Source organism: Aplidium turbinatum, chromosome 3 (assembly GCF_918807975.1).
Source record: "Aplidium turbinatum chromosome 3, kaAplTurb1.1, whole genome shotgun sequence".
Lineage (NCBI taxonomy): Eukaryota > Metazoa > Chordata > Ascidiacea > Aplousobranchia > Polyclinidae > Aplidium > Aplidium turbinatum.
In genome coordinates, this window is record NC_137474.1 from 30,785,998 (window position 1) to 30,809,857 (window position 23,860).

General features: G+C 36.9%; 2 protein-coding genes across 2 annotated transcripts; both read right to left on the reverse strand.

The window, feature by feature from the left end:
• Positions 1–1,183: 1,183 nt before the first annotated feature.
• Positions 1,184–7,575, reverse strand: LOC145766693 (uncharacterized). Its single transcript, XM_082578402.1, has 6 exons — positions 7,397–7,575; positions 6,985–7,188; positions 4,465–4,580; positions 2,983–3,150; positions 2,788–2,827; positions 1,184–1,549 (listed from the first exon to the last, which is right to left on the reverse strand). The coding sequence occupies exons 1-6, from the start codon at positions 7,573–7,575 to the stop codon at positions 1,402–1,404; spliced, it is 855 nt and encodes a 284-aa protein (XP_082434528.1). The 3' UTR covers positions 1,184–1,401.
• Positions 7,576–9,110: 1,535 nt separating this feature from the next.
• LOC145766694 (thioredoxin domain-containing protein 17-like) lies at positions 9,111–9,488 on the reverse strand. Its single transcript, XM_082578403.1, has one exon. The coding sequence runs from the start codon at positions 9,486–9,488 to the stop codon at positions 9,111–9,113; it is 378 nt and encodes a 125-aa protein (XP_082434529.1).
• Positions 9,489–23,860: the final 14,372 nt, after the last annotated feature.

Sequence of the window (23,860 nt, forward strand, 5' to 3'; positions counted from 1 at the left end):
CAATTTTTCACCATTGTCATACAGGAAAAGCACAATGCAGTCTTTGTTGTAAAAGCGACAGTGGTGTATCTTTAACAATTAGCTGCACAGGTATATATATTGTCCATGCAGCTTAATATAAAGGTTTTTGCACTGAAAAAAAGGTTTCTGCAGGAAAAAAAAATGTATATAGCCATGCTTTAAGTACGATTGTGAGTGAAGTATTGGAAGCAGTAAGTTTAAAAACAACAAGAACACAAAAAAACAGAACATACAAATTCAAACACTTGCAGTACGGTACTATTATGGAAAAACAGCCTTGTAAGTTTAGGGTCGTTGATCAGTTTAGATCAATTGCTGTTAAGGATTTTCTTGTTTCCCTGAATTAAAAGCACAGTAGCCTACTGAATGAAACAATTAAACTTGGTGATAGGCAGAATGGCCCCGCTAAGGTACAGCCGATTGGATAACAACGAATAGGAAATATTGCTTTGGAGATATTCAGTTCAAATGCTTTGAAAAGCAACATTCCGGTCTTGATTAAAAAAGTTGTCGGAATCGGTTCTCACTACTATGTCGTTTTAAGACAAAGACGCCAGATAAGTGTCATGCAAGACTTTACTTTAATAAAACCTCAGTCTTAGTCTTGAAACCAGCGTGGCAGTACGCATTAGGTCTAAAGCCGACACATGCAGGATGATATAAATGCACATTAATTATCTTTGAAGCGATAACTTGGACACCCTGTGAAAACAAACACGAACGAGGAAAGCCAAAACTGAGATAGAGACGAGATTGACAAAGAATAGTAGAATTAACACTTACAAGACAGCCAGTGTCTTCTAAACCAGTGCTTCCCAACCGGTGGGTCGCCAAGGTGTTCTAAATGTCACTGAATGTTAAATTTTCTAAAAAATACCGAGATTACTATGGATCTCACAAGCCGCAGTTTGATCTTGAACAGTACTGAGCCTTCGCCATCGCTACTCTTATCTTCACTTCATTTGTTCACTTTCCATTTTCATGAATTGTGCGCCCTGTTTTCTATTAGATCGGGAAATTATTGCATTATCATTATGTAACAATTATGCAACAATGTAACAAATATGTAACATGTAGATGTGTTGTGTCGCATTAACTATTTCAGTAAGTACGCCAGTAGTAAATATGCCATAATAAGGATGTCATATCTCATTGTAGGTCACACAATAAAACTTGCATTAAAAGTGGGTCGCAAACTGAAAAAGGTTGGGAAGCACTGTTCTAAACAGCGTCTCCGAATCGGCCGCCCGGAAATCTCGTAGACCTGAATCATACTTTCAAACTTACTTTCGAAACCATTACTTAAACCTACTTAGGTTCACAAAGCCTACCATAAATAAAAAGCAAATAAGAAAAAGTTTGTTAGGATAGTAGTCTTGACTACGACTTGCAAAATCCACAATGAAATTGTTGTGCCTGGTCACTAACTTTGTTGTAGTCACAGCCCACACAAATGGTGTGAAACCACTGGTCACAAGAATCACACTGTACCCAATTGATCACTTCTTTGACACCAGCTGACGAAATTCTGCATTCAAACGAAGCACATTGCTCGGCTGGTCCGTTTGCTTTAACTAAACATCGTCAAAAGCAAACATTCAAATTAGTTGTTAATCATTATATTGATAGTGATGTGAAACATCGTTTATCTGCTAGTTCTAGCTGCAAGACAGTACGGTATTTAAAACTGCTAATGTATGATTATATAAGTTTCTGAAAACGTTGGGTTCACTTGAGCAGGCCGTAGGTATTTCTCTCTAAGAGTGGAGTAGGCTTCCAAACATATTATGTTTGACACTCGCTTAAGGTGTTTATGTTCGTACAAAATTCGTCCTAACATTCGTCCAGTGGTAAAATTGTCCTAACAAGTATAAACGTTGTCTCAACGCTTGCTCTCTTGATCATGCAAATCAGGTAGCTCACAGAGCAATTGCTTTCTTTTCAAGCTTGTTAATTATGCAAAACTGTCAGATTGAATGTCAAAATAATATTTCTTAACTTGAAAACAGCAACGCCAACAGTCCAACACCATTCAATCAGCGCAATTTGAAAAAAATGTATGTGATTTCAAAATAATATTTATGTCTAATATTTACAATTGAGGGGGTGGAGAACGAAAAGTATTTAAGTCACATTTTGACCAACACGAGTTATCGCTTATTTTGGACTTCCTTTGCAGTCCTAAGATACCTACCAAAATTTCTTAGCTGAAAGTTATGCCAAAGCGTCTCCATGGCAAACTGGCATTTTTCAAAATCATGGATTTTTTGGCTAAAAGTACTTAAGTATTTTAACAACCAATCAGACGGCTGGTTAACATCACATGACATCCACTGCAGGTTTGTATCAATGTTGCCAGATAAACAATGCTTTCCCTAAACTGGAACCCCAAGGTTGTTGTGGACATAAAACATAATCGAGAAAACTTTGAAAAGCCGGCAAGAAATGGGTAATGGTCATAGTCAGCTACTTGTTTTATTATCGTTTCTTGTATTTTCACACCATCGATTTTACAATAGTTGAGGTAGCCTTCATGAGATTATCAACAAGAGAAAGATTAAGATAGCCTAACTTTTGCAGCATGTTAGGCTCATACGTTTGTTCTCATATTGTATACTTTATAAAAGTTAATGCAGTATAGCATTTATTTACAGCTTAGTGCTTATACTATAACACGAATAAGTTTTTATTGCACATATTATACATGACAAACTGTAAAATAGTTAAATGTACAGTTCATTGACTGAAATTTACTAAATAATTTACCTTTTTTTTGTTGAATCAATGTAGAGGAACTGTCCAATTCCTTTTTCACAATTTTTTGAAGATTGTTTGTCTTGCGTTTTTTGGGTTGTTTTTTTTCAGGTTTTTTAATTTTAATAGTTTTATTGTATATTATTTGTGCGTTTGTATCTTTCAATGAGCATCTTTCTTTGCAAACATTATCATAATCATATAGACTGCAATTATCAGAAGAGTTTGCCACAGATTTCAGGGATAATGATTCAGAAAGTGTCCTGTTATTTGCAACTGTTTCATCTAAATTCGTATCAGAAAATTTTCGTTTCTTTATAGCTTCAGATGCTCCAGCGGGATTGTCCTCTGCACAAGAAGGTTGCTTTCTTTTTTCTGCAGACACAATTTTATAAAATGTATTTCATGTATATATGTATAAATATATCAAAATAACTGTAGTTTCAGCAAGCCCAAAAGATTACTGCTGCAGTGTTTATTGGAATCAAAACTTGAGATGTAAATACATTTTCACAACTGAATACGCGAATCAAAAAAGGGCCAAACTCAATATATATTTATCAATTTTTACTTTCTGTTCCTTTTAATGTCTTCTAAATGATGCCTGATTCTGAAAAAACGGCCAAAGTTTTCAAGCCTAAACATAACAAATATCCCTTCAGCTGGGTTTTTTTCGGTCATTTACCGATTTTTTAGCAAAATGTCCGAAAAAAAAATAGTCAATTTGGTCAAAATGTCCGAAAAAATATATAGTCAATTTGGCCAAAATGTCGGAAAAAGCAATGTTTCTCAGCGAAACTTAATGTTGTACCTAGTCAGGAAGTGCAAATTTTGGTTTGTATCAGCTACTTGAAGGAAATAGTTTTATCAGAAAAAAATGACGAAAATAAATAAAAAATGACCGAATTTTTTCAAGTCATTTCGGACAAAGAAAACAAAAGTTTCAGCAAAAAAAAAATTCAGGGCCCTTCAATATTGCTATTGATTTTAAGAAGGAATCAACTCAAAATTTGGGGGCTTAACATTTCCATAGTTTCTTGACAGAAGGTTTATCGAGTAAATTTTTTTGGCATAATACATCTTACCAGTATATCTAAGCATAATTATAATACAATCATTACCAAAGTTCCAGAAAAAAAAAGTAAAAGACCAAGACAATAATTAAAACAGAGTTATCTCAAAACACCTTTGTGAAAGTTTGGCTTTTTGTGAATTCACATGTTCAAGTTCATTGTACAAAAATGGCTTGAAAAATGATACTTCAAAAAAAGAAAGGCAGCGGGAAAACATTTTTTAAATGCAAACTGCAACAGCTTCGCGATAAATAATCACTAGAGCGAGTCGCGATGCTACAATCCCACATAGCAAAAATCTACCATTTTGCGTCGCCGTCGTGTGAGCGTCTGGGGCCAAGGGTCTATCCTTTTACCACCCCAGATTCATGATGTTCCCGGACTACACTGAAAGGCTACTAGAGAGCAGTTAGTCTTTGGTTTCATCATCCATGACACGCAGACCTTCCACTCCGTTAGGTGGCTTGAAGATGGAGCAGTCATTGATGCTTTCGCCCCCACCACCTTTCAACACGCTTTCGCCCCCACCACCAACAAAAAATAGTTAGACGCCTCTGGTTAGTACTCAACTAGTCATACTCTTGAAAAAGAAAAAAAATATTTAAGTTAAAAATACCTTCATGCCTGGTTGACACGTCATTGTTAAAAGTAGCAGAAGTTTCACCACTTTCTCTGCTGGACATTGTTTTTGCAACATTAGTATTGAAAATATCAGCTTTCATAACCTTGAATCTAAAGCCAATAGTAACATTTTGTCAGTACTGACATTTTGACAATTCAAGATTGCATAATTACATGGCGACAGTTGACATTATCACAATATTTGCTTTGAATAACACAAGATCTATTGTGTAGTGTAATTTAGGGTCCATGACATTTAAGAGCAGATACATACACAAATACATGCATGCTAGGTAATAACTGCAGACAGGACGCTTCCGTTTTGGTAACTGCATTTACCATAGCTATCCCATCAATGATGATCACTCGGTGAGTTGTCAGTTCATCTGGTGGGTCCACAGTGGTATATTCAACTGTTGTGTCTGTCATCTTTAAGGGTACTTGAAATGAATGATTATCGGACCGCTGAGTAACAGGGGTCTGCTACTATTTGGTGAGTCCAATTCGGTGAGTTTCTAACCTCTAAACCCTAACCCTAAAACGGCAATGATAATTAGGCTACGGTACCCAATAATTCAAAAAAAAATATTTGAAAAAATCACCGAATAGGGATCGGACTCACCGAATCAGACTCACCAAATCGGACTCACCGAAACGGGCCATTCTGGAGTAACAGTTACCTCATTCCTGTCAACTTGTACCAGTTGTCTGTTACTACCGGTATCCAGCTTCTCAAGATGAAGGAGTATTAATGCCTTATCATATGCCAGCAGGAGGGATCCATCTGAAGCAAACAGTGATCGGGGCACCACACCAAACTCATACGTTTCGATGCATTCCTTGAGATCCAGCTCTGGTCGACTTCTTGATATTACAATGAACCGCTGCAACAGTCCTCGCTCTTCTTTAATTTTGATTACCTTGTCTCCCATGCTGATTTTTACAATTGCATTGGCACTTTTGAATGTAGACAGTTTCTTCCTGGTCATTTTGTCCCACACGGAAAGTTTTCCTTTTACAAGACGTTCAGTGCCAAACTTTCGAAAAATCTGTTGCCCACTCTCATCACGCCGAAGGATGTCGTTGGTAGCAGTTTCATTCATAACTCCTTTGGTGAGCAAATTGTAAATTTCATCTTCGTCAAAGGATTCAAATGGGTTTCCATGCTCGTGAAATACTACGCTGAGTTTGATAGCATTTTGCTTTATTCGGGAGAGTTTTTCTCCTGTAAGCTCATGGTGCTGCGTTCTCTTTGCCTTGCTACCAGAGTAGTACTTTTTCTCAAAGTCATGCAGCAAATTTGAGAGTTCAGGTGAGATGAGAAAGTATTTGTCCAGTGACTTTTGATTCTGTGTAATTCCAACTATGCCTCCAATAACCTTGAGTTCACGATTTTCTTTTTCAATCTCGTGGTCTGCAGTCTGCACCTATTGATGTGAATCCAGGAACACCTTTGGTTACGCAGAAATTCCATTTCATGAATTCTGCCCAGATCTCTGGGTGCTACTTAACACTTTTCTACTTAACAGGCTGTTTCACCCTTTACTCCAGTATCACTTTGTTATTTTTATCCAGCAGCCTGAGTAAACCTGTAAAAACCGTTACACCAGCTTCGGTTTTCTCTAGTAGCATACTGTCTTTCATCTATGACATCACAAATTATAAAAAACAGCTGATTAAAATGATTCAATAAGCTTGCTGTATGTGCGTCACAAAGAAACTTTGTTACAAAGTATTTATGTCATAAAGTACTTTTGTATATGTTTAATGTAAATGAATGAGGCCAAAATTTTGGCCATTTTAATAGGGGATTTCAGGTCATTAGAGTGCATCAGAAAAAATGCCACTGTAATTTTTTTTCATCTTTATAGTATCATCTGACAAAATCAAGAAAGTTTTGCTTTTAACAAAAAAAATACACGAAACCTTTTTTCATGACAAATGTGCCCACACATTAATCAAAGACCATTTTAATTGAGTAAAATAGCATTATTATAATATGGTTATGACGTCATCCCCTTTCTCACCCCTCCCCCCAATGTTTTTTGAAAAGTTGGTACCTATGATTGCCGGGTGATTGATACGCTAGTTCAAGTAAAGTGCATTTTATAGGATGTTTGCAAAATGCTATAATATAATTTGTTTACAAGTACATTTTACACATCACAATTTTTGTACTGCACGGTAGATATATAGACTACATTTATTGTGTATAGGAAACATAGATGCCTCCATGACAGGTGCCTACAAGTCACTTTCCATGCAATTTTGCACATTTACTTTATTTTTTGTTTTAATGCGCAATTAACAAAAACTTTGACAAATAAAGTAATATTAATAAATTCTATCACATAGTGATGTGATATGCCAAATATCCAGTTATCCACATATAAAACAAAATTAACTTAATAATAAGAATTCAATTGCTCAGGATGAATATATCATTTAGTAACTTCACACATGTGGAAGAAAGGTTTTGTAAAAATAGCATTTCATTAGAAAGTACAGTACTTACAAAAATGGAGTGTCCTGCTTCTGGACAGCTTCTCCGGGTACAGTTTTTTGTTCACGTTTGCTCCCAAATGCAACATAGTCACCACTTGATAATGCATATTCAACATTGGGTGTAAGCATAACATCATTTTTAAATGTTCCATTTGCACTTCCCAAATCTTTTACATACAGTTTTTCTTCCTTCAAGTCAAACTGTGCATGTTTTCTGAATCAAACGCATTTGTAAAACGTAACAAAATAGTCAAAAAGTAGGTTTATATTTTTGTTGTACTTAGAAGTATATAATAAAAGCTTATTCATATTGGATCCGAAATATCTTGGTCATAAATATGTCACACATTTGAGTCAGAATACTATCTTGTCAAGTAATTTAACTGTCAAATTAACTACAAAAGGCAAAGGCATCATCATACCTTGATATAAAACAGGGAAACTCTTTTGGATCAATTCTGAAATCGCATGCGGAATGTCGCCCAACCATAGCAGTAGATTTGCCGTTGGCACTTATTGAAAGAACGTGCAAGCGCCAACTGAAAGGATCATTTGTGTTCTTCAAATACTTAGACGGCATTTGTATAACATCAAATGACATACTAACTCTTAAAGTCTTATACTTTAAGTACGGTAGGCTACGGTATATATATTTAATCTGCAGTTAAAACAGTTAAATTTTCATTTTTAATTATATATATATCATAATTACAGTTGCCATGATTGAAAAAATGAAACTCAATAAAATAACATGACATTCTAAACGAGTATGATATAAGCAAGAATCGAAAAAGAAATTGCTTCGCTCCACCACGTAATGCAGTAGACTGAATGTACAGATTAAGTAGTTTGGTTCATTTAAATAAAAATATGCAACACTCAATTTATAAAAAAAAAATATTCAACTTGAAAAATCATATGCATTCTACTAGAATCCATTTAAACTTTTATGGCAAATTAATTCTTCGACAATTATAAGCAGAACAAAGACATTCCATAGAAGGACAAATACCATAATAGGATATGCCAGCCAGCCCAGCCATGCTGCTTTAGTAGTGGAAAACAAGACTCGTCTGTATGCTTATTGGTGTAGTAAAGAGAAGAGCTTATCTTTAAACCGTGAGAAAACGAAATGTCAAACCATGTCAAAAACAACGAAGATGAAAACTGAAATCATGTAGGCTACCCACGTTTTTCTTCACCAACAATGCACTGAACTGGTAGCCTCATATATTACCAAGAAATCTTTGGTTAAGATTCATGATGTAAAAATTTGATTTACTTGTTCAAACACTAGTAGCCTACTGGCATGACCTAAGCCATATTGGTAAATTAAAGAAGTCCCTGATCATGTAACGAGTGTGAGAACTCAACATCACAAACCTGTTATCTCTCAATTTACAATTGACATGAATATTTTTTTAAGATTGCGTTTATACAAGATTTAGGCTAATAGGTATAATTTTAATACAAAAATAATAGTCTAGTTTTATAGAAAGTAACTAAAGTTAAGCATTAAGAGGAAGTTGGTGTTGTCCTTACTTTGTTTCATTTTAGAATTACTGACATAGCAAAGTTGCACAAAAACAACGTTAAATCAAAGACCTTTGCAAGTCACATAAAGCAAAACTCCAAATCACATGCAACAAAAGCCAACATTTTTTCAATACAAAGCAAGTAGGCTACCACAGTAAGCTATTAGGATATAAAAAACCAACCTGAAAATTTTTGTTGTTATTCACATCATTGTGTTGCACACATGCACAGTTGCTGTTGTGAAGTTTATCTTTTCAATTCCTTCAAAATTTATGTATATATTTAATTTACCAACTTCTTGAGATAATGCATTACTTTTACTAATGTGTGTCACAGCACAGACAATATCCATTCCATAGCCTAATGATTTTTTATAAATTTTACACAGCAAAAAACAACTTCAGTTTTAAAAGATATTTTGAAAAAATGCAAGTGTTTGCCACAATAGGCAAGAAATGATGTAATGATACATTTCATGAAATAAGTGGAACACTAAACAATATTTTTGAGATTGAACAATGCAATGAAATGCATATGTTGGAGCAGGAAAATCACAGAAATTAATATGATATGACATTTGCATGAAAAGTAAGCAACAGTTCAACTGTCTTCAAATAAAACTGAAATGAGGCTTTCCTTCAATTCACTTTCAACAAGCTTTTGGGGAGTTCCCCACTTCAACAATGTTGGCACACCTGTCAATTTTAATGCTTTGTGAGTGCGAAACTCATTTTTACGATCTTTCCAATAGTCACGACCACCAACTGCACAATAAATAAACACAACATTCGAATCGTCTTGTAATTTCTCTAAACATTTACGTACAACAGGCTCACTGACCACACAGTCTGGACACCAGCTTTTTCCGTTTTCATCTTTGTCTCCACAAAAAAAGCAAAATTTGGTTTTTTCTTTCAACTCAAGTGATTCTACAGCTTTCATAAATTGGTCAAATCCTTGTGCCTTCACTTCTTGCATTGTATTTGCAAATACAGATACGTTTCAAAAATATGTGAATGAATTAAACTCCAGAATAAAGATACCTACGTATCAATAAAGCAAACATATATATTATACTGTATAAAGTCATTCATTCATTAAAAATAGCTAGTGAGTGCTCAGAAAACCAATACTGCAGTAAACTGAACCAATTGTGGTAAAAACTGATAAGCAAATATGACCAAATAGTGATATGGCAAGTTGGGGGCCTAGTTTTCATTAAAAAAATCAAACAGTGGCTAACCGAAGGATGCCTTAATATTTAGCAAATATACATGAGAAGTTATGTGCAGGGTGCACTGATGGCGACTGACTAATTTATTGAAGCTGTCGTATTTGTCATTAACAGCGGCGATATTTAGTTTGATTGGTTATTAAAAAATATCAGCAACAAAGCAATTCATTGGGATGACAATTATTGTTTTATATGACAGATTAGGAAATTAATTCTATATCAACTTCAAAATTTAAATATACTTGAATGTAGCAATGTTAAACTGTTTTGAAACTTTCTAATTGTTTAACCCTTTGTTTACCATGGTGCATTTTTTATGAAAAAAATGTGCAATGTTTTGTATACAGTTTAGTTATGAACACAAATGCTTAACTGCAAAAGGATTTTAACGGTACACGACAACTGGGCAAGACAAAGTGGGCGATACCCACTTGGGCGAGACCAGGTGGGCGACGAGACAAGTGGGCGACAGACCAGGTGGGCGACGAGTCAAGTGGGCAACGAGCCAAGTGGGCAACGGACCAAGTGGGCGACGAGCCAAGTGGGCAACGGCCAAAGTGGGCGACGGAATCGAAAGTTTAGCCGTTCGGAAAAAATATGACGTTTAATTTTTACTTTAAAATACAATGGTTGATTTGTAGAAGGGAAGCAATGAGAGTTCTCACGCTGAGTTTCACGAAGCATTGGAAGCAACATTTTCATTATTTTTTGTAGCCTAGTAATACTAATAGCGCTATATATATAGTCAATTCGGCCAAGTGTTGCAAGGTTGAGTTTCGCTGATGAACGTTGAAGAAACGTTTGTTTGTTCCAACTTTTCTCAGGTAAAACGAATTGACTATATATAGCGCTATTAGTATTACTAGGCTACAAAAAATAATGAAAATGTTGCTTCCAATGCTTCGTGAAACTCAGCGTGAGAACTCTCATTGCCTCCCTTCCACAAATCAATCATTGTATTTTAAAGTAAAAATTAAAAGTCATATTTTTTCCGAACGGCTAAACTTTCGCTTCCGTCGCCCACTTTGGCCGTCGCCCACTTGGCTCGTCGCCCACTTGGTCCGTCGCCCACTTGGTCCGTCGCCCACTTGGCTCGTCGCCCACTTGACTCGTCGCCCACCTGGTCTCGCCCAAGTGGGTATCGCCCACTTTGTCTCGCCCAGTTGTCGTGTACCGGGATTTTAATGTGTATCAACCGTAACCAACCATGGAAACTGTGCAATGGGACTCACAAGTCCGGACAAATATGATGCGACTAAAGTGCATGATGACTATTGACTACTGCTGCCAGCTGTGCTTCACCGCGATTGAGTTTTGGGCTTTGTGGACGGAAAAATGGCAACAGCAAGCTGCCCTGGTTTGACTCTCAGGGTGTGCACTAGAGCAATGTACTTCAAAGAGAGCTCACCATTTACCAGCCACCTAGTGGATGGAATAATTCAGACAACTCTTCCACAATCAGCAAAAATTTTACTTGGCCAATCTGGTTGATCAGGCCTGTGTCAGTGGTTCAAAGCTTCTCTAAGTATACAAAACTTGTCAGTCTTTAGTTTGCAGCTGAGGCTTTATCAGTCCGATGATAATAGTCTCACAACAGAAGTAAAGAGGAGTACCGGCTGGGTTTTTGTTTTCGCTGACACTTTTCGGTCATTTGTCCGAAATGACTTGAAAAAATTCGGTCATTTTTTATTTATTTCGGTCTTTTTTCTGATGAAAATATTTCCTTTCAAGTAGCTGATACAAACCAAAATTTGCACTTCCTGACTAGCTACAACATAGGCGCCAACTTTTTATGCTGTATTGATACATAAAACAATAGATGAACTAACGATCGGCAGCAGGACAGCATTTTTTTAATGCAAACCGCAACAGCTTCGCGATAAATAATCACTAGAACGAGTAGGATGCTACAATTCCACACCAGACAAAATCTGTCATTTTTACATTGATTTAACGTCTGCAGACGTTGAATCAATGTAAAAATGACTGATTTTGCTGCCTGCGACATAGCAAAAATCTAGCATTTTGTGTCGATTCAATGTCATCAGATGTTGAATGCACCCAAAAACAACATAATTTGCTACGTAGACGGAGCGTGCGTTTGGCTTTATGCGCTTGCAAACAGACTCGATGTTGCTTTTGAAAGTCGAAACCTCTGCAGTTCTTCTTCTTCTCTCGTTTGACTTGTAGTAGCTTAGATTGGCAATGCCTCATCGTGCAGCCATGATACGGTAGTTGGGTCCAGTTTTCGAATACCAATGATTCCACTTGGGGGCCGTAAGATGGAACATTCGTGGAGTATGTGTTGCATTGTTTGTTCTACCGCTCCGCAGACACATATCACCGTATTATGCAACCCCCACCTAAATAGATTAGCTCCAGTGCAGCCAATGTCACATCTGATCCTGTTCAATGTGACCCATGCCTTGCAGTGAAATGTCGCGGCAGTGAACCGCTCGCTGTGAAAATGAACTTGAAGTCTCGGCACGACGTAACCACCAACCAACGTAACAAGGGCTGGTACAAACCGCATTGCGCACATGCCGAATAAACAACGCAACAACAGACTCGCGCAAACTGCATGGCGCACACACGACCGTTGCCATAGAAACCTGATCAAAGGCGGAATATGCGCATCTTTTGTTTCATCTGCAACACGAAAACAGGCAGGTCAGTCGTAAGTTGAAAGCAGGTCAGTCATAAGTTGCGATATTGTAGTGAAAAGGGAGCAATGTCAAGTCGAAAACTTAATCAAACGTCTCTCCGTAACTATTTCTCAAGGGCTGTTTACGGATGTCAGCAACTTCTAAATTTATTCAAGGTGACGTGCTGTTGAATTGATGTAAACGTGAATGATTTTACTTTCAACAGGCACATTATCAAGCGTATAATCAAGTTAGTATTTGCATTCCATTTTCAAGATATTGTCATTCCATTCACAGTTTACCTTTTACTTTTGGTAAACCTTTTCGTCTCTTGTTTCATGGTAATAAATCTAGTTCGTTGCTAAACTTTATGTTGTGCTTAGCTTAAAGAGTCGCAGTCCATCAACCGCTAGCCTACGCAAACGCATGGCATGTGTTTGCTTAACCGAAGTGGTCGAGTTTTGTTTATAATATTTAACGGTAGGTCGAACGTAGCAATAATTCCGAGTGTGGCAATAAAAGCAATCCTAGTGTGACGACATAATTATGTCATCCATCTGCGTGACATTTTGCTGAATTTATGTTGCTGCTGATGAAACACGCTTTCGCCCCCACGGCCAAAAAAATAGTTAGGCGCCTATGAGCTACAACCAAGCCATGGCTACAATATTATGTTTCGCTGAGAAACGTTGTCGTGTTTTATCTGAGAAAACTTTCTTCAACGTTCATCAGCGAAACTCAACCTTGCAACACTCGATTTGACTATATATTTTTCGGACATTTTGACCGAATTGACTATATTTTTTTCGGACATTTTGCTAAAAAATCGGTCAATGACCGATAAATGACCGAAAAAAAAAAACCCAGAGTACCGGTATACAGCCAAAATCAATGTAATACATGAAGTCAAACAGTATACCACATGCATGGAGTATATTGACAAATAGTACCGGTACATGACATCGAGACGACAAGAATACACCAGAATGTTGTGAATAAGCAAACCACACAGAAATAAACGAACATATCACTGCTGATGGTTCAAATGATGCTAAAAAACAAACCGCAATGGCACACTTTATCAATCTTTATGTAATACCACGAAGCAGTTCTTTTGCTGATTGCAGCACAAAAATACATCACAGTGTAAGAACATTTTGAATGTGGGCGAGACTCACAACCATTGGCAGAACAGACTTCACAATATCTCCTTTCTTTTACAAACACAGGCAAATGACAGCCGCGAGTTTCCATATGCATGGATTTGGACAATGAGAAGTTGGACTTGCGTCTTTTGTTGCTTGTGACATTTGGTGAGAGAGTCTGCAATGGCCTACCAACCTTGCTGCTTCTCCCAAGGGTTAGCAAAGTTTGTGCCACTTGCATGCGGAAGTCCAACAAAGAGCAGTTTGTTCTTCAACATTTTGTACACAACATAATATGTAGGCATTGGCGACTGTTCAATCCATCACACCAAAGAAAATCCTGTGCCACCATTTTATAGACTTGCGATTAGTGCCATAGAGAGCACAAAGCATATCAGCTTTGTCAACTCCATCCATAAATGCATTCATATAGTCTTTGATAGCCACAGGACATTCGATTTCTTTCCTTGAGCCGTCTTTCAGTCACCTTAGCAGGGATGATGGTATAGTCCATTATGGAAGTTGGACAGTGGACAGTTGGACACTGGACAGCATGTGGGCTGCTTTCCTGTCCATCCACTTGTAATAAACCAAAGTTGCTTATCGGAAGCAACAGTGTGTACTGGGGAGCCCTTTTCCATTGGGTCGAACTGTCCCGCATGCAAGGATTTGATTTTTCTTCAATGTTTCTAACAACATTACCGAGGTGAAGTAGTTGTCAAAATATACTTTGTGGTACAGACGAAATCGGTTAATAGTATAATGCTTAAACGTATCAATCGTTTATTTGAATCAAAACCTGAAATCCCAAACCAAATTCAATCTTAAGTAAAAACATCGGTTAAGCGTATACCGCTTAATAGAATAAGTCAGATAAAAGCATAGGATTTGCTTCTCGTTTGCATACTTCATTCATTTAATCGTATAATTGTACTTGTTAGCGAAAAGAAAATGTCTCTTTTTTGCTTTGCATAATTGTCTCCAATGTTCAAAGGCGAAATGAAGCAAAGGTGAAACAGACGCATGCGATCAAAACAAAGACAAGTATCTGTAATCCCAGGCCACAATCTTATGTGGTAGACATCACACTACAAAGAACAAATTTTCACACAGCTGGGCTTCATTAAAACAGAAGAGCACACAAAAGGAATAATTACACTTCCCAATAAAAGAGTTCAAATGCTTTTAATGTCATCCGTCGGCGACTGGCCTTCCAAGGAATGAACACGGACAAAGTATTTCGGCTTGAGAGGGAAGTGTTGGAAAGCATGACCAAAAGTCAAAACCAGAAAACTTTAAAAAAAAATTTAAAAATTGCTGAAAAAAAGTAGCCTACTGTTGTGAAATGCAGTGCGTAATTTCATTTGTGCAGTTTCGTTCAGTTGAAGAACATTGCAAATTAATTATTTTACCAGACAGCGGAAAAGACTTGAAAAAAATACCTTTGCGATTCCAAACCAAACAATGAGTGTGAGCCGTGTTTTTCTACCATACCACTATTTTCGTAGACCACGTTCCATACTCAAAACTACACAGCTGGCACAGAGCTAAAAATAGCACGCTTGAATCAAAAACGTCAACGTCAAAGTTTGCGTTGTGATGTCACAGAGATCGGTGAGATTAAAAGAAGTCTGATTGCCGCAGTTTGCAAAAAATGCTTTGATTGTACATGCTCTCTCAGTCAGCAAAGCTGGTCTTTATGACATTATTTCAACGTCTGCAGACAATAAATCAATGTAAATATGACCAGTTTTGTTGGCTGGAACATACAGCATAATGTTATGTAACACAGAACTAGTAAACTCTAAGTTTAACCAGAAATGTAAACAATTGTAGGAAGTATTCAGTTGTAATGTACGTTGCAGCCTAGTCAGCATAAACATCCTCAACAATTATGCCCATTCACAATAAACCTTTTTTTTAGTAAATTGGTTAAACGAATCAATCGTATAATCGTATCAAAACGTCTGGCAAATAGGTGATTTGATTAACCGATTTCGTCTGTATTTGTTTTCTAAATCATCCATCAACATTAGGGTGCGCATTTACGCATTACGGATTTTTCCAATTCCGCGAAAATCCTTGCTCTCAATCACGATCTTCGTCGGTATGTGCAAAGTTGATGGAGTTTTCGGCTGAAATTATTTTTTGTAAGGTAGACGCAACTAGCTAGAAGTGGATTACCACCAAAAAATGTATATTCAGAATTATAGAGTGGGTGATGAAAAATAGTTCGTGTATCGTGTTTCGGAAAAAAAAAACTTGTGGTTAGGGGAATCACCATATTATTCACTTCCTTCTAAAATTCTACCAGATGGGCCAACTCTGTGGTAATTATTCTGTGTAAAGGATATGCCACAAGTGGCCTATATGTTAATTTTTTAACTCTGCAAGGCAATCCTTTAACCCTAAAAACATACAAAAACTGATGTACAGTAGGCCTAAACTGTGACCCCTGTGGAAAATTTTCTGACCAAAGTTTAATTGGGTGTAGGCCTATTTCGATGCATTTTCCTTTTTTCAATTACCGTACTTTTTCAATACAAATAAAAGAGCTTTTTTACTTCAAAAACTTTTTAATAACATGGTGCTTAACATACACATACACTGCTCGAGAAGTTGTGACTTAGAGACAGATGCGAGAAGGGTTAAACATTTTTTTTCACCAGAAAGGCTAAACTACATGCAATAAGTCTGCTTCAATCCAGGTTTACAAATGCAGAGATTTTGCGTCTTGAGTCCTTCAATATTTCTTTTTCCTTTTTCAGTTGCATTCTGCAAAATGTTGCACACGGCACACGTCACGGCCCATGAGGTTGGTTGACATGCTGACTATTATGACGTCACTCAAACTATTCATAACTGAACCAGACAACCTTTCAAACTGCCTGTTGCAAGACCTGTAGAGAATAGGCCTAATAATAGGTAATAAAAATAACAACCATGTTTAATTTGTTGCCAATATTATAGTGGTCTTTAGGGTTGACAATGCATGACCGAGTAAGAAATGAACTTATCAGAAAACGAATGCAAGCTGATGCAAATCGGAGAGCTAAAAGATAAGCTAAGAGAGATACGTCGTAGGCTGAGCCGATGAGGAGAGGCGAAGATTATGTCGGAAGAGGAATAAGACAATTAGAAGTTAGTAAAGAAAGCAAAGAAGGCCGAAAAAATATGGAGAGATTGTGTAGCAGAATATACAGAAATAGTTGGAGTGAAGGAGAAGATGCTATTGACAGAGTGATGTGGAAGACTGTAATTTGCACCGGCGACCCACTTGAAGTGAAAAGAAAGTCAGAATAAGAAGTTTAATTTGTTGCCAAATGTAACTGTTTATTAAATAGGGAAATTTAAAGGCCTGTCCGAAAATAAATACTAGGTTGATGAAAAGGCTTAATTAGTAGCCTATAATAGGGGAGATGTGATCCACCGTCGTATATTGTCTCCTACAAAAAATATATAAAAACTTTTACACTTGTTGTGTCGAGATTTGTCCAAATTTGGAAATCCTGTAGTTTCATTTTTACTTTACAGGAGGTTTCGTGTTTTTGGTTGGTTAAAGTGAATTTCAGCACATGAATGTTAGTGTGTAGACCCATAACCTAGAAAGTAGGCTAATGTGAAAATCTATTTTGTCTCAGGTTATAAGCAATTTAGTGTTTTAGCTGTGTATCCAGTAATCCAAACTGAAAAGGTAGGCTAAGCATGTTAGATTTTTTCCATCATAAACTAAAATGGCTGCTCATGGGTGTAGTGTCTGTGTAGGCTATTTACATAATCTGTATTGGAAACCCGTAACGTGCTAGTATATAAATGACTCGTGTCTTGCTGTTTGGATTCTTTGTTCCGCCACGCAAATACAAGTGCCATGACAAGTAAGTTAAATCTGAACTATCAAGTTGTGTAAAGCAGGCTAGGCAGACACAACAATTCTGGCGACGAGGATAGTAGGATAATACTCAGAAAAAATGGAGATACCTACGTTTGATTTGCAACCTTTTGACTGTGAAAGTCCTGGAGCAAGCACGCGATGGAGCAGATGGAAACGAGCTTTTGAGTTGTATGCTGAAGGAAAGAATGTTACGACTGCTTCTAGAAAGCGAGCTCTGCTGCTGCATTGTGCTAGAATGGCAGTGCAGGACATTTTTTTTTATCTTTGAAGGGGAATTGGCCAGCTATGCTTGAAGCTGCTGTTCAAGCACTAACTAATTATTTTACGCCGTTAAACAATGTCCCGTATGAACGCCATGTATTTAGATCTCTATTTCAAAAAGAGGAAGAAAGTGTAGAACAAATTATAACTCGATTAAAGCAAAAAGCAGAAACGTGCTGTTTTGAAGACATGGATGATCAAATTCGTGATCAAGTCGTGGAAAAATGTAGATCGGATGCGTTACGACGGCGACTCTTAGAAAAAGGAAGTGACTTGAATCTAAAAACGTTAAGAGAATTGGCCTTAGCATTCGAAGTGTCAGAAATTCAATCCAAATCATACAGTCAGGAAGTCAACAAAATCTCGACGTTTAAATCAGATAAGAAAAGCTATCAATCTCGATTCCGATGTTACCGATGCGGAAGGGAGGGTCACAAACGCAGCGACAGGAATTGTCCAGCGCAAGGAAAAGAATGTAGGCTAGAAAAAGCAATAAAATGGGTCACTTTGCAAGCTGCTGCAGAACAAAGTCTGTTGAAACCAGCCACGTGGGAAAGAACCCGACGAATGGAAGCAACAGGACAAACCGGAAAAATAACATTAGACAAGTAAAACGAAATGCCGATGGTGAGTTGGACTATATCTTTAATCTATGTAGTTACAATAACTTACTGGAAAAGTTTCGGTAAATGTTGGTGGAATCAATATTTCAATGATTATCGACTCGGGAGCTACATGTAATGTAATTGATTCTGCAAATGTGCACTGTGGGAAGATTTGAAAAAACAGCGCATTAAGTGCAAAAGCCATCTTTCTGACAAAACAATCTACGCTTATGGAAGTGATGCACCTTTAAAAATAGCAGGAATTTTCACTGCAGACGTTGAAACGACAAAAAAAGCACTGAAAAATGTCGAATTTGTAGTGATCAAAGGAAAAGGGCAACCGCTGCTAGGATTGAAAACAACCACAGAGTTACAAATAATTAAATTTGATTCTGAACTAAATGCTGTAACTAAAAGTCCTTCGTTTTTGAATAAATATCAGTCATGTTTCGATGGTGTGGGAAAATTAAAAGACTTTCAACTAACAATACCTGTTGATAAAAATGTAAAGTCTGTGTGTCAACCTGTAAGACGAATTCCATTTAACCTTTGTGACAAGTTGACAGAAAAATTGAAGCAGTTGGAAGACCTTGACATCACCGAAAAAGTTGAAGAACCGTCAATTTGGGTTTCACCTGCAATAATCGTGCCCAAGCAAAATGGAGACATTCGTTTGTGTGTCGATATGCGCCAAGCTAACAAAGCAGTCTGAAGAGAACGTCACCCGATGCCTACCATTGAAGAAGTGCTGCATGACATGAACCAAAGCAAGGGATTCACTAAACTAGATGTCAAACGGGCTTATCACCAAATTGAATTACAATAACCTAGTTCTAGAAATATTACTACATTTGTGACGCATGAAGGATTATATCCAGTGTTGGGCGCGATAACTCATTTTTCAGTTAAGCGATAACGATAATCGATAAACGAAAAATGCCTAAACCGATAACGATAAACAATAAATCAAAAAAAAGTTAAGCGATAACGATAAACGATAAATTATCGCCGATAATGTCCGATAACGATAATTTTTTTTCTTGATTAGCGCTGCCCCATCCCATGCAGCATGAACTGTTTTCATCAACATGACGAAAAATTGAACATAATATACTGTAAAGGGACAAAACGCTTTGTAAGTTATGCATGAATAGAATCGCAACAGCGGCAGTAGGTATCGAATCTTCAACCTCTTGATCCAGAATCAAACCACTGAGGTAACCGCGTGCTTTATTATACCTTCAGATACCAGTTGGATGCTTTTATCAATTGAGTTACACTGCCGCTTACGTGCAGTAGAAAAAATAATTAAATCAAATGAAAATACCATAAAAAATTCCAAACTTTGTATTTTGCTTTCTGCTTAAAGGGCTGTTTACAACAAAGTCAGCAATAATTAAAAAAAATTCCAAAAAACGCAAAATGCTTGAAAATTTATCAGTAATCTTAAACGTTATTGGTAGTAAAATGTGCATACTGTAAAATCCATCAAGCTTGTCAAATTAGTCGTGTTTGTTTAAGAACAATAACATAATTATCGTAATTTAATGATAATTTCAGATATTTTTTTTTGTTTTCTTTGTGAACACATTCATTAAAGCAATGGCAGAACGCTGAGTTGTTGAGATAAGAATTACAATATAGGCACTGTATTAGTGGGAACAAAAATATTTGATTGAGGTAGGCTAGGTCGCATAGGTAAATGAGAAAGGTTATACTGTAGCCTATTTAGCATAATTTTACCACGCAACTCGATGCGCTTATTGTCATGCACAAAACTACTACAAGATGCAAAAAATGTGATGTCGGTCTGCATGTGAAATGCTTCAAGCAATATCATATTCCGCAATGACAGTCGTCGTCAGCGTATGCTCAAATTCTATGAATGGAGACAAAGGACCAGATGAACTTCAATTCGCTTTTAATTCCAATTCATACACAGCATGAATTTGTTGTATATCCGGATTTCGAGCATTTAGCTCTCTTCAGTACAACTTTTGAATTGCGAATGAACAACACTACAAATGAACTGGTATTTATAGCGAAAAAGGTTCCACGTTGACAGCGATGGCATTGCAAAACAACGTCAATCACTGCCAACGCGGAGCAAACAATTTGGACAGTGGCGAAACGGTTGAACGAACAATGGATAAAGGCCTACGAATAAAATTAACACGTGGAGAAACTGTGATATTGATATTAAACAGTGATATTGTGTTACTTTGCTAATTTTCATCTTCATATTTTTTGAACTTTCATTTCAATAAAATGCTCGATGACAATAATGACATGACAAGACATGAACAAGACATTTCCCATTTATCACTTTGAGCGATAAGTAAAATGTAATAACGCTTAAGCATTACGCACAACAAACTTGTGAAATTTGATAACGGATTTGCCTAGCGTCTTATATATAGGACGTTTTTTTTCTCAAAAAGTACAAACACAATTAGGAAAAAAATAATTGTGATATATATGTTCTTTAGGTCATAATTATGCAATATTTAAATTTCCGAAAATTTTTTTAAGTACTTTCACTTTCGGCACAAATGGGTTAACTTTATAAGTTAAATGGCACTTACGAATTTGGTTATTATTTTTGGATTAAAGTTATATCGCCAAGCTAGAAAAAAATCGATCTTATAGTCTATAACTGATCTTGTGTTGTTATTGTGTGTGAATTTTGTCTTTTAAACTGAGTTTGTGACGTAACCGCACGTCTCAAGGCAAGTTCTTGCAATTTTAGTTAATCTACTCATCTAAAGATTTAATGCACTTAAAACAGTAAGTTTCATGTTTTGACGAGAGGGATTTTATTTTTTTACGACAATTAGCCTACTAAAAACTAACACTTCCAACGAAAAAAGAAAACACAAGAATAAAATAGTTGATCGTGAGGTGGTGCGAAAGACCTTGTTTCCGATGTAAAAGCGGCCTCGTATTGCGACACTTTCACAAACCACTTGCCAATTTCTTTCGCTTCGCTTCAAAGGAATCTATACTGTCTGTGTGCTTACATTTTAATTGTAAAATTCACTCGCGATTGCCGATTGCAGCAAAACAACAAGAGACTTGTTGCATGCATTTCATTGCATTGCAATTTGCAACTCTAAAAATTATTATGTTGTCAGGGCCGTCGCTGCAGGGGGCGTGCCCCCACCTTCACAACGACCTGTGCACATACACTTCAGGCACTGAAGAAGAACTGGTTTTAATTTTAGTTTCATTAACTAGGTGGCTAGTAAAAATATTACTTTTCATGGTCTTTCCACTTGTGTGTTGATTCGAAATAAAATTTATCGGCGATTAATTATTGGCGGTAATCAAATTTTGCCTTTGGCGATAACGATAAACGATAACTGAAAAAATAATTGAGCGATAACGATAAGCGATAAAAATTTATCGCCGATAATGCCCATCACTGATTATATCGATATAAGAGATTGATGTTTGGAGTTAGTTGTGCTCCGGAGATATACCAACGAGTAATGCAGCAAACGCTACAAGGCTGTGCAGGAGTCAAGAATATCCTTGATGACATTATCGTGTGCGGGTCGACTCAAGAAGAGCATGACCGAAGACTCGAGAAGGTACTTGAAAGAATTCAAGATAGTGGGTTCACGCTGAACAAAGAAAAGTGCGAATTCAACAAAGAAAAACTTGTATTTATGGGACATGTGCTGTCGTCTAAAGGAATTGACCCGGAAGATGCAAAAGTTAAAGCTGTTAAGCAAGCAAGAGCACCTGAAAATGCTGCTGAAGTAAGAAGTTTTTTAGGACAGGTGAATTATAATGCTAGATTTATATCTGATTTATAGCCACGGTGTCGGAACCGCTTCGTATGTTAACTCGTAAAAGTGTTGATTTTCATTGGGGTAAAGCTCAACAGCAATCTTTTGAAAAGCTAAAATCTTTATTGTGCAATTGTGTAACTTTGGGTTGTTATGACAAACATGCTAAAACTCAAGTAATTGCTGATGCTAGTCCTTATGGTTTAGCTGGAGTGCTGGTGCAAAACCTTTAACCGAAATTGAACGTAAATATTTGCAAACTGAAAAAGAAGCTTTAGCTATTGTGTGGGCATGCGAAAGATTTCATGTTTATTTGTATGGGAGCAGTTTTGATTTATTGACAGATCATAAATTGTTAAAATTCATTTTCACTCCCCGCTCCAAGCCGAATGCTAGAATTGATCGCTGGATTTTAAGATTAATGCCTTAGCTATCTATGAGATTAATGCCTTGTTGTGCGAATTATTTGTGTTTATTGTGTTTTTGCTTTTTGTGTCTTTCTTTTTCGCCAACAAAACAAAAAATAAACTGAACTGAACTTATCAGTATGAAGTGAAGTATATCCCAGGGAGGCAAAACATTGCCGATTGCTTATCTCGCTTATTTTCTTCAAAAGCGCTGTGCAAACACGGTGATGACACGCATGAGTATGTGAAATTTGTAGCAAAAGAAGCGACACCTATTGCCATGAGCACACGTGACATCGAGCGTGCAACAAACGCTGATTTTGAGTTGCGCAATGTCATGGATTGCATTCTTTCGAACGACTGGTGTGAACTTGAATGTAAATCTTATCCAGTGACGATCGGTGAGGGAAAGCAAGGAAAGCAGTGCTTACCTTAGCAAAAACTATGCAAAATATAATGACTGAATTCTAGGTTTAACTTATTATTTTTATCACGTCTATTTTAACTTGAAAATTACTGTATTCGTGACTAGAATTACTCGTAACGCTTGTGAGTAGTCTAAGTCCTCACCAAACCGCATGTCTTGCCTATAAATGCCAATTAACGCAAACGCTTATGTCAGAAACAATCACTGAGGCTCCAGGTAAGCAACTATCAAACTTGCTTTCCCAGATTCAAAAATGTCAAAAAATGCCTTCGTTTCAACCAATCCTCACCCGTTTTGCAAAACGTCACCAGCTGCTTAGCCAATCAGATGTGTTATGGTTATGATAGGTTAGTTGTGCTTTCCCAGTGACGTCAATGCGAACATTCGCTAGAACGACTAGACTAACTCGTCAGAATGGTATCTCGTCACGGTACACGCACAGCATCATAATGCCAAAAAGCTTGTTGCTGTTTTTTGATGTCTCCTCGCCATGTACTTTAGCCTACTGTACTAGCTTTCATAGTCATGCCTTTGCCCTTTTTACAGCGTTGATATAACGTTACTTCGCCAATGAACGTTCAGGTGCGGGTGCAATATTTAGTTTGTTAAGCTTCTATACGCAGAAGGCAAACTTATCCAGCTTTTTGTACAAATTGCTTGCGGTTGTAATGTTTAGGCCTAAGTGTTAGTTTTTGTAGTGTAGGCTTAACTGAATATCTGAGAATGAACATTCATGACGAATTAAACATTTAGACAACTATTATTCCATGTCTAATGTCTAAAACGTTTTCTGCCTAGACTGGATAAAGTGCAGGCCTTACTTATTAGAAGAAATGGTGTATTGAAAACGACAATAATAAAACGAAACAAACAGTTGCTTACCGAATTCTTACATTGAAAATTACTGTAATGTCCGCCATTTTTTACAATGTACCAATTA